The sequence below is a fragment of the Onychostruthus taczanowskii genome, unplaced genomic scaffold (genome assembly GCF_017590055.1).
Source record: "Onychostruthus taczanowskii isolate IOZ18803 unplaced genomic scaffold, ASM1759005v1 scaffold21, whole genome shotgun sequence".
Lineage (NCBI taxonomy): Eukaryota > Metazoa > Chordata > Aves > Passeriformes > Passeridae > Onychostruthus > Onychostruthus taczanowskii.
In genome coordinates, this window is record NW_024499351.1 from 12,966,254 (window position 1) to 12,983,697 (window position 17,444).

Sequence of the window (17,444 nt, forward strand, 5' to 3'; positions counted from 1 at the left end):
GCTATTCCATTTGAGGATCATAAAAGCATATAATTTTTAAATAATGCTTGAATAGTTGACTGAATATGTTTGTAGGTAGAAATAAAGTTTAAAAAAACGAGAATATGCTTTTATAGATCATTGACATCTCTCAGTCATAAAAATAGCAATTAAATGTGAAACACAGGCCTGGGGATGATGCTTATAGACAGGATATTCTCCCAAGAGCCCTGTGAGTAAGAGAAACTGTGGCCTACAGGTAAAAAATTAAAAGTGTAATGCAACTCTCTGTAGCTGAAATTATAAGAAATTGATGAAATAAGACAGTTATCCAACTGAACATAAGAAAATAAGCAAAGTGTCCTCTTCCTTCTGGCAAAATATTTGTTATACTCATATTAATCAAGTTATTGCCTGAAGTAGGCATATTGTAGGAGGATTCTGGGTTTCATAATGCTGGAAATGCTATGCATGACTCATTAAACATTTATGAGGCTAAAACAAAACATCAACAACAACAAAACAACCTGCCAGCCTCTAAAGCTTGGTTGGTTGTTTTGGTTTGTTGATTTTTGTATTTTGCAAAACAAAGCAGCTGTCTGACCTTAAGTCAGTGTGAAACTCCCCATGACCAGTAAGTCCAGCAGCCAATGGACCTGGGACGAGTAGAACGAGAAACTGAAACTGAGGATATCTCCTCTCATGAGTGCCTGAATATCCCTGGAGAACCAAGTTTGGGGCTCTTGGCCTCCATGATTCTGACTTCAAGTCAGGGGATGCTGGAGACCAGATTCTGTGGTCCTCTGTGTACTTATGGCCTAGAGGTTTCTCCTTTAGAGAGGCAGGCATGTTGGTAGGTGTTAAGGGTTCTCCTTTAGTGGGTCTCTCTCCAGGTGAACCACTCTACTACATTACCAAAATCTTTTTCTCTTTATTAATTTCATTTTGTGACACTAAACAAATAACTGACCAGTCTAGGTGAGAAATGCTTCTTTAGAGCTTTGAGTATCATTACTGAGCTGGTGGCTGTCCAGCATCAAATCCAGCTTTCAAGCTCTGATGAATATTCCCAAAAACAAGGGACGTAATGTCGTTTTAAATCCTGCAAAATACTGGATTTATGTTTCCTACCCGTTCTTCCTTCTTGTTCTTTTTCTTTCTTTCTGTCTCTTATTTCCTTGGGTTATAGCCATTTTGAATGGAGGCCATCTTCTCTTTTGGCCTGAGAACTGGACTGGAAGTATTTGAACCTCAAATCCAGTTCCAGTTCTTTTTTAAACATTTTATCATTGAAATTCAATCTGCGTAAGTAAATAAAATGCCCACAAGAAAGTGAAAATTAGCTGAATTAACTACCACTGGATAAAACCAAATAGGAAATAAATGAAGGAGAGAAATGTACACACTATTAACTGGGCATGTTTGCATCATCCTCAGTCCAGCCGGGCAAATACCCTTTTAATCTCTGTTTCATGCAACTTCAAGCATTTTCAAGAGCCAGGAGGCTGAGTTCTGTTGAGCAGGGTCATGCTGGCATGAATTGCTGGAACCAAGCTGCCCATCAAAGGTGTAGAAGGGGACTTAGTATGTTTCTGTTGGGAAACTTGCACAGGTGCTGGAGAAGGGAATTTTCCCTGCTTTGTTCTGGCCGACCCTTTTTTCCTTGCCCTTTAGAATTGCTCCCTGAGCATTCAGTCACATTGGCTTCCTTAGTCTGGCTCCAACCCCAGTCTTGATGGCTGCATTCAGTTTGTTGTTCTGCCCCTTTCCTGCCGAATTTGGCAATTCCTTTCTCTTTTCAATAGCCACTTGCTATCACTGAGCTAATTCTACAGTCTGAATTTCTATAAGCTGACAGATCTGCTTCTGTCATTGGGTCAGAATGACCTGTTCACTAACCAAATTACCCTCCTGAAATTTATTCTTTCTGTTGTTTCTCCTGCTTCCCACCAAGGCAGCAGGTTTCCTTCTGTGCCATTTCTTAGGATCCTGAGTCAGAACAGAAAAATAACCTGCCTAATTCAGGGTTTTCTTTCTTAGCTAAATCCATGGTTTTCCTCTGAAGTCACAGTGATCTTCTGTTCATTTTGTATAGAATGGCAGAGGTAAAATGATTTGGAGAGTTCCAGAAGGTCTCATGTCTCTTGTATTTTGCAGGGGTTTCTTGGTTTTTTTAATAGGGTAGGTTTTGATTGATGGTGTAGGTAGATGAGGACATGGAAACCTCTTCAGTTCTTCCCACTCCTTTCTTCTTCTCAGTGTAGGAGCACACCTTGCTGAACACTACGGGAAATGGAGTTGAGGAGCTTGACTGCTGTTTTGTGTTCTGGAGATGCTTCTTTCTCTGCTGAATATTTGTGCTTGCTCCCTGCCCATCTGTCCTGGGTGTTAGAACCCAGCATTTTACCTCCTAACAAAGACACACACAAACTTTCAGAATTAAGGGTAAGGCATTTTTCATGTGCTGTTTTCCAGGCAGGTGTGTTTGGGTCTACCTCTGGTGATCCTCTTATGCCTAGAAACCCTGAACAGTTTCCTTGTTACTATGCTACCTGAGCTAAATGTGATGACTTCTAAAGTTCTTTTGGCTTCCTCTATCATCCTGAGTCACAATAATGCAGGATGCACTATTTTCCCTCTGGATCTTCCACCTTTTCAAACTAACTTTCTAGGCTTCTGTCCCGAAAAGCATGCCATGATGCAAAATTATGTAACTGGAAGCTGCATATTCTTACTGTCCCATTGAAAGGAGATTTATCTTTATGTCCCTGAATACTGCCAGTATCCAGAGCAGTGTCTAGAAGCTGCAGTGTCAGAATCCTGTCTTCAGGGTGGTTTTACTCAATAGGTACATTCTTTTGATGAAATGGTTGCCTTGAACTGTATTGTTTGAGATCTTCATTTAGTTCAGTGCACAGCTTCTGTGCAGAGCTTCTGCTGCTTGTCTGATCTCCCAGCAGACTCCAGAAAAAGAACTAAGGATTAAAAAAGCAAGTTAGCTGCACTGTATTAAAAAAAAAAAAAAAAAAAAAAAAAAAAAAAAAAAAAAAAAGTAAGAGATTCATTAAGCAGGTCAATAAAACAATCACATTTTTTTTCTAACAATTCAGCTGAGACCAGACAGCTCATGTGTATTCTGGCTTCTATGGTGGTTCTTCCAAACTTGGCATTTCTGATTCCCTATCTGCCCCTCCTTTCCCTTCCACATGCTTGACCTCTAACAGCATTCTTTGTTTGTCTTAAGGCCTTACATGTAGTTTCACTCTCCCTCTCCCCCCAAGAATGTGATCCTGGCCTGAGTTTTTTAATTGTGTATAGCAAGGATAAAACTCCTTGCCTCGCTTGGCTGCCCCCTTATTTGGAAACTCACACTAAACATTTCCACATGGTTTGCACTCTTTTTGCACAGCTAAATTTTTTTCCCTTTAAACTTTTTCTTGTTTAAAATAAGCCTCCAGCTTCTTCTACCTTGGGCTGCTGGCACTGACCTCACCTTGTTACTGTTTGCATTTCTTTTGTACCTTTTTGCAGCTTAAATCTCTACGGGCTTTTAAATCTGTCAGCAGCCGCTACCAGGCTCAGTGTGCAATTTTGCTCACTGTTTTCACAAGTTTCCCAGCCCTGAACACTTTCCAAATGAGCCATTGTTTGGCTGAGTTAAAGAGGTATTGTCTCTGCTTGGACGAGGTTAGTGTGGGTGCCAGAATCTGTGTGTGCAACATTTTAGTGGCACAATGTCATCTTGATATAGGACCCCTGGACACTTCCTTCTCCAAATATTTCAAACACATAGGGAAAAATCTCAAACCCCTGCCAAAACTGATTCATTGAAACATTGATGGAAGATTTTTTCTTTATATTACTGAAATTCTTAATTTAGGCATCTTCATCTGTGCCTGTTCATACAGTCTGCTTGCCCTGAAGACCATTCTTTTTTGTTTAATTCTCTTTATTAGCACCTAAAACTGGCAGCTTTGATTGGAGCCCTGTCCTGGTCAGTACTGTGTTAACAGAGAGGAAGTAGCAATCTCTCATTTGATAGTTTTAGAGACGGGCATTGGAAAAGAGTCTGTTGTTGTTCACCTTTTACAGTGGAGTAACTGAAACTGTGGAATTTGGTGCTCAGTTCCAGATCACAGTGTTATCCTTCATTTCACTGTTGTAAGCTTGGCTGAGCTCTAAGAGGCTATGTTCTACTGAGCTCACTTTTCTTAACAGAGGCTGAATACGCTGCTCTGATCAACCTAATGTGGCACTGTGGAATTATGTCCTTTATGTCTGAAATGCTGGGTGTCTTTGATGGGGACTGTGTGGTTTAGAGAACAAACATCTGGAAAAACATTTCAGCCTGTAGGTTGGTGATGACATGACATCTGTCTCATGGCCTTTGCTTGGAAGATAGAGAAATTGAACTATTTTCTTTCTACGGAAGAGCAAGTTGGTACTGCCAGCCAGGAAAAAAAGATGTATCAAACTTTCAGCCTTTCTCTAAGTGTTGTAAGGAGTGTCTGTGTCACATAATCCAGTGCTTAGAGTTTTTCACTCCATCCCTTTCATGTGGTCCTTCCCATCCTTCACTGATCATTAGTAATGGAAGTTTGACATGGGAGTTGTTCAGGCTGCTCTTTTCATAAGTTGTCCTCTGACAGGGAGAATTCAAGGTAGCAAGGAAATCATCACAAAACCAATAATTTTTGGAGTGTTTGGGAGCCACTAAGTCCTCTTGATTGAAGGCTAGTCAAACATGCCTGATCCAGAAACCTCTCAACTTATTAGAACTTTCCAATGCAGCTGATGACTGTTTTTTTCTGTTTTTCTTTTTCTCAATCTCCAGGATGAATTGGATCTCACAGACAAGAACAGAGAGGCTATGTTTGCACTCCCTCCAGAGAAGAAATGGCAGATTTACTGCAGCAAAAAGAAGGTACTACTGTTGTCATCACTGGAGTAGCTCACCAATAAATTCTGTGTGCATGTTCATAACTGCATCTTGATTTGAGCTATGTGTTTATCTGCTGTTTACTCAAGAACATGAATAAGTGATGGAAGGATTTTTATCGGCATGGATATGGCACAATTTTCTGATAAGTAATGTATGCACTTGTGATTTCTGAAGAGGATCTTAACATCTTAAAATAGTACACTGTCCCAGTTTGAATAGTTTACATGTTTGGGGTGTTGGTTTTTTTTTATTTTCTTGTTTGTTTGGGGCTTGTGAGGGGGATTGGTTGGTTTGTTCGTTTGTTTTCTCTTTGAGCTGAAAGAACAACTACCATGTAAATGCATTAAGGAATTTTTAAAAACTTTTGTAGGTTGCTTAAAATAGAAAAGGTATTGCTAAAGTCTTTCAGAATGTCTTCAAGTATCTGTAGAGTACACAACAATAGTGATGTCTTAAAACTTGGTAGTTCAAGGTCTTCCAGAGTTTGTAGGAAATGTTCCACAGTGCACTGGAAAGTGAGGAGCACCTGCTTGTATCACTTTCCATGTAACACTTCTCTCTTCAAGGTCTTCAAATTTCTGAACAAACCAGTAAAGGGATGATAAATCAGAGGCTGATCTTTAACACTAATAATTTTTCACTGGCAGAATAATGGCCAAGTGAATGGATAAGTTGTGTCATTGCTGGGAAACTTCTAAGTAAGGAATTTCTGCAGTAATGTGGCATTGGTAGAGTTTTGCTGCTCTAGGAAGCACATGGTCAGAAATGAAGATTACCCCAATAAAATATTTATTAGGAGGAAGATGATGTGGTGGGTTTGTTGGTTAATTTTTATTTCCCAAGTGTGCAAGTCATGCTATGGTAGCATCAGTCTTTAAACATAAGTCTGCATAACAGAAGGTAGAAGAGGAGGTTTAGACTTCAATACTGAACCTGTCAGATTTAACTCCTGCGTATGGTCCTTCTGGAGGATGTGTTTGCTGCTTTTTTGTCTCCGAGTGGGGACAGTGAGCTTTCTTACCATGTAATTAAAGAAAATTAGTCCAATCAGGGTGTTTTTCCTTCAGGGTTTTTTTTGTTGGTTGGTTGGTTGGGGTTTTTTTAAACTTCACACAGGGAAGTTAATAGAAATCAATCAATTACAGTGGTAATTTGAGCTAGCAATAGAGCACAGGAGCAGTCTAGGCTCCATTGTCTTCAGTGCTTTCTCCATTCCTTTTTCCTGCTGGTACACAGAGCTTGCAGGTGAAGGGAAAGGTGCAGGCTGCTGTGATTAATGTCTGCTTTACATTTTTGCTGGCCAGCTCAGCTCTGGTGGGAGAGGATCTATTGGTAGCTGTCTTAACAATCTCACCTCCTGAACCAGTCAGCCTTGGCAAGATGATTGGTGCTTCAAAGTATTTAGTATGTTGGCTGGATTCACTTGTTACATTGGGGGATTTTGTTTTTGTTGGGTTTGTTTGTTTGTTTTCCCCTGTGTTCTACAGCAGTGGATTTGCTATAAGGAATCTTAGACTTCCAAACTTAAAGAAGCTGTATACTGGAAAATCTTCATAACGCACTTATAATCAAACTTCAGTTAGCTGTACTCCAGCTATCCAAAATGATGTGCTAATTGGGATGGGATACCATTGCCAGATGTCTGTTCATTACATTGTAGATATTTTCAGTTATTTGAAACCTTAATTGTCCAGTGTTATTCATTGTTTCCAACATAGGCAGGTGATTGGTGATGACATCTCTCTCTAGCCTGCTACCTAATCCACCTGTCATCGTTGTTCTGCAGTGACAGAGAAGCCTGTGCCAGGCTTCACTTGAAAGCAAAGCCCCCTTTTCCCTGAAGAATTTTCAGTCTAATTTTAGCCACAGAGGGGCCAATTTCTTAGTTGGCAGAACACTTCCAGCTACCCAGGACAAGTCCCCAGAGGGCTCTGTCTTGCTGATGTTTGGTTCTTGGCAAGCAGAGCCCTATGCTTTGAGATACGGCGAGTGGAAGCAATACAAACTACAAGGAGAAGAAGTGCAGACTGAGCCAACTGTTCACAATTGTTAATCTCAGGTGCCTTTTCTAGTCTAAAAGTAATGGAAAGTCAAGAGCTTCCTGATTTCTCTAAAGGTGGTGAGATTAGTGGGCTGCCTTGAATAAACAGATGTCACTTGCAAAAATGAAGATTAGTCATTGTTATAGATACACATTTATCTTGGCAGTTAGATGTTAGATGTAATCTTCTGTGGTATTTGATTCCAATGTGGTGGCAGAAAGTCACTATTGTATTAAAAAACTCATTCCACCTGTTCCTAATATCAAGCCTTTCTGAAGAAATGAAGGAAGACAAGTAGGTCTGTGCTCTGAAAGTTGTTTGCCAGGGGCGCAGCTTGCCAGTCAACACTCCACAGTAATCAAAGGTGGCTGAATTCTGAACTGAAATGTCATGATTGTGAGTAGCATTCACACAGTATTTCACAGCCATGCTTGCTTTGGTCACTTTTGGCTATTCTGGGTTCATATTTGAGACCTTAGTATTAAAAACAAATCACCGATTATTTGACAGAAAAGAGTAGCTCTAGGTAGCAGCTCTATTGGGTCCTTTCCTCTCATTTGTGGAATAGCTATTTGCGAGGAATAGAGGTTGGTCTGTTGGAAAATGTTCATGTCTTCTCAATCTCAGCTGTTCTCTACCTTGATGTTAATCAGCACAGGACGGACAATAAGAAATGCAGTTGGCTTGATTCGCATCAGAGGAATCATTGATTAGTCACCACTGATGGCACCCTGACCCTCTACCCAAACTGCCAGTTCATGTTTTACATTGCCTCTTCCTCTGTAGAAGGAGCTTCCACTGATATTGTTAAGTAAGGCCATATGTAGAAAATACAAGTTATAACATCCTCCCTAAGTTCAAGTGTTTTATTCTGGTTTTGTTTAGAATAATCTTCTTGTCTCACCATAAGCTGAAATTTAGGCTTACATAAAACACCTCTGTAACTCCTCTCTAGATTTTATACCAGATATAAGTTTTGCAGGAATTAAATCAAGACTAGACCAAGATTTATTTGCGAATTTCCCATGTCAAAGTTTAGAAAACCAGTGTTCTTCAGTGCTGTTTTACCAGGAGCTGATACTAACAAACATAGCCTCATTAAATACCAATCAAACAATTGTATGGAATGAAAAAAATGTTAGCTCATTTGTCTCATCTATGAACAAGCTCTTATTGGGATCCCGAAAAGTGTAAACAAATGCAGGTATCGCACTGCTTCAGCACACGTTGCTTTGGATGCAGCCTGTGTTTCTAAGAACGAGGCCTCATTGTGCGGGGCATAGCTCATTGCCTTCTGAACAGCCCTACAAGCTGTTAGACTTATTGCTATTGCAAAGCAAGTCAAGTTGTTTTCTTTTTATGGCCTTTCCTGCCTCCCGGGACTAATTTGTATGACTTTGGCTGAGCAGATTTTAGTAGCAAGCACACACATTTTGCACAGTTAAACAAGTTAGGTTTTTTTCCACTTCTGCCTTTCTTTGAGGAAAAAAATTGGTAGCAATCTTTTTCCAAAGTAGAGTCAGACTGGACTAGCTGTATCATACAACTTCTTTCTAATCCAACCAAAAAAAAACAAAACAAAAAAACAAACAAACAAAAAATCCCAAACCACAACAAAAATCTCAATCCTTCAATTCTAATAATATAATAATATGTTGAGATCTCCAAAATATCTCAGTGTTATCTTGTACTCTTGTGATTTTAGTGGTATCCTAGTATGGTTGCTTTGATTTGATTGTACTTTATCTGCTCAAGTGAGATTATTTAAATTCAAGTAGTGAGGTAATAGGCAGCCCACTGCAACTTTCTGGAAGTAGACATTCATGGCATCTGAGAAAAAGTACATACTTATAATTTGTAAATATATTCTACTTTTTCTATTATGGGAAAGAGATTCTCCACAATAGCAAAATATGATCTAACAATTTACCTGAACCATAAGGAAAATTTACCTGAACCATAGTCTGTAACAGCCAATATGCAGAAAATATAAGAACATCCTTCATGGCATTATCCTCTGCAATTATTTTTAGAAAAACTCTGTTAGTTATATTTTTCCCATGCTTGGATGCATACAGCATCCCTTTCTCATTTCCCCTTTTTTTTTTTTTTTAAGATACATGCTGAAATATCTGAATATATTTTCAAATCAAGCACTGTTCCTTCTTTTTACTGTACTTACCTGTCTTCTGCAATGATCTTGTGGTGAAGTTTCTGGGTTTGGGCGAGTTCACAGTGAGGAGCAGGAAGGACAGAGCAGAAGGCACTTTCATGCATTGCACAGTCATTAAGGAGTCCAAGTTCTGTGGATTGAAGTCACGGATTGGTGCTGAACCACTGAGACTGTAGTCCAGGTGCAGAGTGCCCCAGATGTCCTCCTAAAAAGATTTACACCTCTCTCACAAAGCACCATCACTTTGCATTCAGTTCTCTTTTCCTAAAATCAGGGCTGCATCCTCATAGGCTTTGGAATACTCTTGAGAATCCTAGCCTTAGTGGAACATCAACTTTTAGTGTTTTACTATCTTCTTTTTATACCATTTGCAGCTCATTTTCACAAACTCCCACTTTGGTCCCTCATTGCCCGTCTAGCATTATTGAAGATAATGCCTACATGTCTGGTTTGTGTTTTTTTCTTTCTTAGAGAGTTTCTGTTTGAGCTTTGCCCTTGAGGTTTAGATTGTCAGCAAAATGTCACCATAAAAAGTATAGCTTGATATTGTGCAGCTGGATATAGAGTAAGATACTTTGAAATCTGCTGGAGGGATCTAAGCTGCTTTTGCAGCTTTTTTTGTAATTACCATAGCCTAGCAGGGATGAAGGACAAGATGGATGCAAATATAAAATCTGGAGTCTTTCTTGCCTTTGGGGAAAGCTTTCAGAAGTGAGTGAAAATTTCTGCACTTACCGTTTGTTCTAGGGCTGCTGTGCATCTGTGGTTTTGCACTGTGAAGCATAGTTTCAGATTGATTAAGATGGAGACAGTTACTTCTGCGAAATATTTCTATGCTAAAGTCAACGGGCAGGGCTTTTATTCCAAACCCTGAGATCTTTTCTTTGCATTTAAGTCTTCATACGGAGGTTCTAAGAGCAGGAGACTGCATTACACTTGATGTATTTTGATAGGAGTTCACTTCTTCTGGTTCCTGCTTTAAAGTAGGAGATACATATTGATATCACAGAATCACAAAATGGGTATGGACCACCAGTGGGATCATCTGTGGCAAGCAGGTGAGCATGTGGCAAAGATTGCATCTAGATTGTTCTTGAGTATCTCTGTTGAGGGAGACTCCACAGCCTCTCTGGACAACCTATTCCGGTGCTTGGTCACCCACACAGTAAAGAAGTTCTGCCTCATATTTAGGTGGAACTTTCTGTGCATCAGTTTCTGCCCATTGCCTCCTGTCCTATTGCTCAGCACCATAAAGAGCCTGGCTCCATCCTCTTGGCATCCTCCCTTCAGATACTGATAGGCATTGATAAGATCCCCTCTCCATTGTTCCTTCTCCAGGCTGACCAGGCCCAGATACCTCAGCCTTTCCTGCTAAGAGACATGTTCCAGTCCCTTAATCATCTTTGTTGCCCTCCACTGGACCCACTCAGGAGCTGCACGTCTCTCTTGTACTGAGGAGCCCAGAACTGGACACAGAACTCCAGATGTGTCCTCACCAGGGCATGAGTCACAGGGCACACTGCTGGCTCATGGATGGCTTGTTGTCCACCAGGATCCCCAGATCCTTCTCCAAAGAGCTGCTTTCCAACAGGTTAGCGGCAGCTGTCAGCTGTGTGCTGGTCCATAGGGTTATTCTTCCTTAGGTGCAGGACCCTGCACTTACAATTTAATTTCAGACAGTTCCCCTCTGTCCATCTCTCCAGCCTGTCGAGGTCCTTCTGAAGGGCTGCACAGTCCTCTGGGATATCAGCCACTCCTCCCAGCATGGTGTTGTCAGTGAACTTCCTGAGGAGGCATCTGCTCCTCCATCCAAGTCATTGATGAACATGTGAAACAATACTGGGCCCAGTATTGAACCTTGGGGGACACCACTGGTGACAGGCCTCTAACTAGACCCTGGGCCACTAGATCCCTCTGGGATCTGCCATTCAGCCAGTTCTGAGCTATTCAGGAGATGATACATTTTCCCTAAAGAAGAGAGAAAATGGTTCTTCATCTGGTCTCATTTAGTGATATAGTATGCCAGATGAAGATCACACTATTGTGTTGTCTGAGTGTGGGTTTTTGGTTTTGTATTGTCTGTTCTGAGCTAGGAAAGCCCTTTGGGGTTCATCCTTTCTGTATGAAGACAAGCACGTGGTTGTCCCATAATAAGTGAAGTGGGTGGCTTGAAGTTGTATTGTTTTCAATTCTATCTTCTTGCATTATTTTTTCCTCCTTGAAATACTCTTAGAGTCTGTTATTGATTTGGAATATTAAACTGTTTTGGTAATGGATTTATAGCTTTAAGGAGCATTTAATGTGTCCCTTATAAGTTCCTTTCTTTAGACTTGTTGTTCCATATGTGGTATCAGCAGCAGACGTGAACACACAAGATGGTTTGCTGCAGTATTTGAGAAGCCATTTGTAAGGACTCACAGTTTGATGAGTCTTGGATGTGACTTCATGAGAGATTTTCTTTCAGCTCTGCAGGAAGTGTTGAAGGGGAGTATGAGTGGATGTGGGGGTGGATACTTTTACTCTCTGTTCCCTCGGAAGTCTGGAAAACACAGGGTAACCCTCACAGCACGCGTGATAGCTTAACAGCAAAAGCAGTTGGTGGGCAGTAGGAGGCTGAAGAAGCTGTGTGGGATTTTGAGTACCTAGTGTAAGCAATCCCACAATTTGCAGTATTGATGACTAATCGATGAGGGTGTCTCATGGTCACAGGGCAAAGGCCAACAAAGCCACATTGGATATGAAGAATTATATTTTATATGAAGTCTTTGGTACATCAGAAAATTGTTTCTCTTCCTACCAATGCTTTGGAAGTTTGTGGCTGAAGTTCAGCTTCAGTCAACGTTTTAATTTACCTTGACAATGACCTGAACAACCTGATCTAACTTTGACATCAGCTCTGAGTGGGTTCCTTCTTCTCAAGGCCCCTTCCATCCTAAATTGATTTGTCATTCTCTAAACTGTTCATAAATCAAACTAAGAAAGCAACTGTGTGGCCCTATAAAAAACGGGAAGGTCAATAAAGCTTCATGCAATGTCCTGTATTACTGCTGTGAGGCCATCTCCTTGAAACAGGCAGTAGCAGATGCTATTTGGTTCCCTCTCAGTGCCTGGGGTCCATGGTTTCCTTTTGTCCGGGAAGACTGCCTGACTTCCTTAGCTTAGAAGGCTGCTGGTGAAATAGTCTGAAATGTAGAATCTCTCAAATTAATTCTCTGAAAATAGACTTGCTTTCAGTTTCCCTAGGGCTCACTGGAAATCTCATAATGCTGGGAAGTCACAGTGGGAGGATGTTGCCCTTTGCAAACCACGGCATTCCTTCAGCTTGATGTTTGGAAAATGCCAGCAATTGTGGAGTTAACTTCCTATTTTCCCACCAGCATCTGTTCCTTTTTCTGTTAGCAGAATGACTTCATGCTCAGATGTTTGGAGTGATTTTGTTAGCTTGATGCTGACATTGGGTCATTTCAGTATCTTTAGTCTAGGTATGGAAGACAGGCACAAGACTTCAAAAATTACTTTGCTATAAATGCAAGTAGGCTTAAGAAAATGAAATTCAGAAACTCTGGCTTATGACAAGTACAGGACTTAAAAGAAAACAATAAAATGCTGCAAGAGTGTCATGAATGCAGCAAAACCACGCATTTCCTGATTAGTGGTGTACTTGGACCCTTTTGGTGTGAAAGAGCTGTTTGACTGATGGTACCCATTAATGTGTGTCATTGGTTGAAGCACTAGCTCCCAAATTTGGGCAGTACCATTAACACAATGTAAAGTAAAGCCTAAAATTAAATACATCTCCTTCTACATCTTGTAATGCAGAATGTTCTCACTGGAAAAATAAAAGTGGGGATTCATGTAAGACACTGTCTCATTCTTTTATAGTTCCATATAATGAATTTAGAAATTTTATCTCACATAATTATAAATTTGTTGATGTTCCCTGATTATTTTTTAAGCAGGTCAGCATACTTGAGAAGAATCATTGCCTGTTCTTTATGGTTTCTCTTGGACCTCCTGTAATTGTTTCTTCATGTGTTTTACTTGTTATTTTTGCTTTTGCAGTAAAGAACTCAAAGTGTGTACTTGAAACACTTAGGCTTGATGATGTTAGAGACTTCTCTTAACTTTATTATTGAAATCACTCTTGTAATGGTTTAAAGTGTAAGTTTATGGTCAAGAAGGCAGAAATGCCTGCATAGTTCAGATGCATTACTGCAGATACCATTATTATGGCTTGGTATTGTGACACCTAAAAGACCACATTTTAACAGATGTAAGAGGAGATAAGTTTTTCCAAGTTGTCTGCTTTATTTGGTTTATGTTTTCCACGTTGCAATGCCAACAGTTGCAGACTCATTTATTTATCCTAGCGTAAGAGGTTACCTTGGGTCAGGGTCTTGAAATTATATATTTATTTATATATAATTTAAAAGTATTTTCTTCCCTGCCCCCCATGGGAACAGCATGGAATATTTTTAGTTCCTTCCTCCCTCTCCTCTCCTTCTCCAACAAAAGAAGTTTAGTTGCTCCTTAAGAAATGCCTTCTTACCTCCTTAGTTCAGACTGCTGAAGACATAAATGCCATAAGCTTGCCATGGTATTTGCTGTAGATATTCTGAATATGCAGAATTTGTGCGTCCATTTTGCAGGTCTGTGTTTTTCAGGTGAGCTAGTAGTGCTTCTGTTGAAGTTAGAGCTCAACACTAATTAAAAATCAGGCTTAAAATAGTCCTGAGTTAGAAAATTGTCATCATCATGCCTAATGCTGTGTTTTGCATTTGGCCTGCCTTCTGTGGGAGCTTTGGGAGGACTCAGTGGAAGCAGATTTGACCCTAGCATGGAAAAAAACCAAACGTTTATCCAGCTGTCATCCTACAAACATGGTGTAATTTGATGTACTTAAGAACAAAAATAATGGCGAGCAGTCCAGTTCTGCTGCATGGGAAGCCCATGTAAATGCTGATACCACTGGATTATGTTCTGTCCTTGTCTGTCCTCCTGCACAAGTTGTGATTCATCACAATCCAAGTATAAGCCCATCCTGCTGATGGCATGTAATAATAATAATAATAATGGTAACAACATATACTCTGTACAATGCCGTTCTCACCATTCAGATTCTTGCTTTGGTGGATATGCAAGAGCAAAGGATCTGTAAATAACAAACGTGTCTCTATGGTGTTTGAGAAGCAAATTTGGCAGAGATCACTCTGAACTTCACTGAGTGTTCAGGAGCATTAAAAAAGCTCATGAATGCTGAGCAGGAGTTGCTGAATTCCTATCTTTTTAGTGAGAAGTTTAGAAATGGACACAGCAAAGAGTTGTTGTTGGAATATAGTGACAGCCATGAAGAGAAAGAAAGGAATTGTCTTCTACTTTCTGGAATGTTGTTTAGTTTTCATCGCAGTCAGATGTGACAATTTCATCTACGTGCCTTAATTGAGGTGAAAGTCGCACCATCTTCTATGATAATTCAGTCATCTGTTGAAAGGTACTTGGTACCCCAACCACTTTGCAGATGTACTGAGAGAAATGAAAGTGAGAGAAACAGTTACTTGAGTTTATGGAAAGGGCAGAGAGATAAAGCAACTGAGTGATACATCAAATACTGGGCTAGCAGCTTAAGAGCTGTGGGCCTCTAAGTCTGTATTTATTTCCTTTGTTCACCTATCCAACAATGCCTTTTTTTTTTTTTTTTTTTTTTTTTTCCCAATAGTGAAGGGTTAAATGATGGAGAAAAATGAAAAATACTTTGACTGCCCTGGCTGTCTTACTGTCATCATTCTTAAAAAAAGGCCCAGAGCAGAAGCAAACTGAAGTGTCAGTGCCAGCAGTGTCACTGGAAAAACAGACAGTGGACATGTTAAGAACAGTGAAGAGAAATCTTTTAGAACTTGGTATTAAAAAATTCTCTTGTGTGCTTCCAGAAGGACTTGTCCTAAATGTCTCTGCTAGCTCTAGGTGGGTGTGTCCTTGGTAGTTCTGTGTCTCTGAGAACAGTAAGTGACGTTTCATTCCCATCATCAAGAAACATGCAGGGTGTTTGCCATGAATTGTAGGTGACTTCATTTCATTTACAAAAGATTAAGTTGTTGCTTGATGGAGATAAACAGTAGGACAAAAAGATAAACTTGGAGGCTCAGTCTGGGCCCTTCTGTGGCTTTTCACATTGCCTAAAGAATGCCAGGAGGAGGAGGAAAGGAAGTGAAGAAGGAGGCAGTCCAAGTGACAACATTCTTATGTGCTAGGAATACATTTAAAAACAGTGCTGTTGGAAAGCAGACAAGGTAAGCTGGTTGGGTAAGGAAAAAGTCCCTTTCCATGGAATGTTGACCGTAAGCTGAACGGGGTTAGTGGAAATGTACAAACAGTACCTGTATAAGCACAGAGTAAACAGTAGAAGGGACAATGCAGAGTTTGGTTGTTAACAAAGCAATAGAATATGTCCTGCTACTGCTGCTTAGTGCTTGCTGGGATAGTGACAAATTGTTGGCTTCACCTGCCACAGATTACACACATTACTGCAGGACGTGACCTCAGGCTTGCTGCAGGTTTGCAGGAACAGAGCTGTGCTTCAGGAATGCAGCCTAGGTCCACAGCCACACACCCACTGAGCAGGGCACGTCCATGAGAAACGTTTTCTCTTCTTCTGAAGACCCTCTGGGTAGAATGATCATAACTCAATCTTCTGACTGGTAGGATCCTCCCTAGTGGACATTTTCCTTCACATCCAAAAGGAATGGGTGGGCTGGAAAAAGGTAGGCTCATGAATATGTGTTCATTGAAAGTGCAGGGAATTCATCGATCCCCTTATTTGGCAGCTCATTATTTAGATTATACACTTATCAACAGCAAAATATCAGCTGGTTGATTTGTGACTTGTGAAAAGTAGAGCACATAAAAGGTATTAAACATGAATATAGACTTCAGGTTATAGTACAGTAGAATCTTTATGCAGCAACAGAGTCAGGAGAACTTATTCAACAAGAGAACAACTTCCATGGCAAAGGCTAAGCATTCAGCAGCGGAACAATGTTTAATATTGTTACACTTCAGTTTAGCAAGAAAGCTTTGTCCTGAGGGCACAAATCAAAGAAGAATTCAGTGTGGCCTCAGCTGTACAATTGAGTAGTTCTGTAAATGTAGGGGTGAGTTATCTTCCTGGTCACTTCACACACTATCCCTAAATTCATGCCTGGTGATGGTGGGATTCCCATCCTATAGCAGGGCTGAATATGTTTGAGGAGGGACAAGCAGACTTGTATGATCTGTAAGTGATAAGAGGAGGCTGCTACAGTCAGTGCTGGCAGCAAGTTTATATCTATCTGTATTGAGGAGAATGATAAGACACCAAAAGAAGAGGAAAGAGAAGACGAGTTCTCAAAACTGGACCCATATCTGTGGCTGAGAACTCTGAGGTTTCAAACCACACTAATTCTTATCTTCAGCTCAAAGCAATGCACTGATCACCTTTCTGCCTGCCAGTTATGCCACTCTAGTCTATTTTCTGTGAGAAACTCTCTCTGTGTGTATATGCAATGGATGTCCTGTGTTTTCTGGAGGACAAGAAATAAAAGTATGGCCTTCATCTCCCTTAGACTGATATCAATAATTGATTGATGTGTCTTTGAGTTTTAGAGGAGGTTGGAAATGGCACATCATGTGTCATATATAAGGTACAACTTCAGGAGATTCTATATTTTTGAGTGCTCAGGAAGCAAAAAAAAAAAAAAAAAAGTGAGAGATGGCATAATTAGTTCCAAAAAATATATATATTTAACTTGACTGGAAAGTTTGTGGCCCTAGTAGAGTCAACTATCTTTCAAAAATTACTAATAATCCATTTTAATTTCTAAAGTCTGGTGAATTTCTGCAGCACTGAAGCTTCTTTCATTTTTAGGAAATAATTTCTAAGCAGGAATCCTCATTGTTCATAGATGTATCCCTTTTTTACTTTTATGCTTTATTTTTTGACAGTGAGTTCCACAATTTGACATTATTAGGTGTTTTGTAATATAAAGAATAATCTGATGCCTTTGATTCTTCCTTTGAAAGAATTATTGATAAGCAGCATCAGAAGTCATAATTAGGTTTGTCAAGTTACTGGAAACAGGGCAGAGCTCAGGCTAAGTCTTTATGAGAGGCAATTAGAACTCCTCAGTTGCATGCTCCAACTGGTCATTAATGAATATTTTCCTTTAATAAGTTATACAGTAGACTGCTTTTGTGGCAGATGGATTATTATCTGCACATCAATAGCTTAATTCCAGGGAGAGAAGTAATGTTTGTTGTTCTCAATCTGGGTAAA

At 40.1% G+C, this 17,444-nt stretch overlaps 1 protein-coding gene across 3 annotated transcripts in view; it reads left to right on the forward strand.

Moving 5' to 3' along the window:
• The window catches only part of DAAM2 (dishevelled associated activator of morphogenesis 2), a 202,651-nt gene that overhangs the window by 101,005 nt on the left and 84,202 nt on the right, over positions 1–17,444 (forward strand). For all 3 annotated transcript variants that reach the window (XM_041404353.1, XM_041404352.1, XM_041404354.1), the window contains one exon: positions 4,814–4,903. In XM_041404353.1, the coding sequence (XP_041260287.1) occupies positions 4,814–4,903 (90 nt within the window). The remainder of the gene's footprint in view (positions 1–4,813; positions 4,904–17,444) is intronic.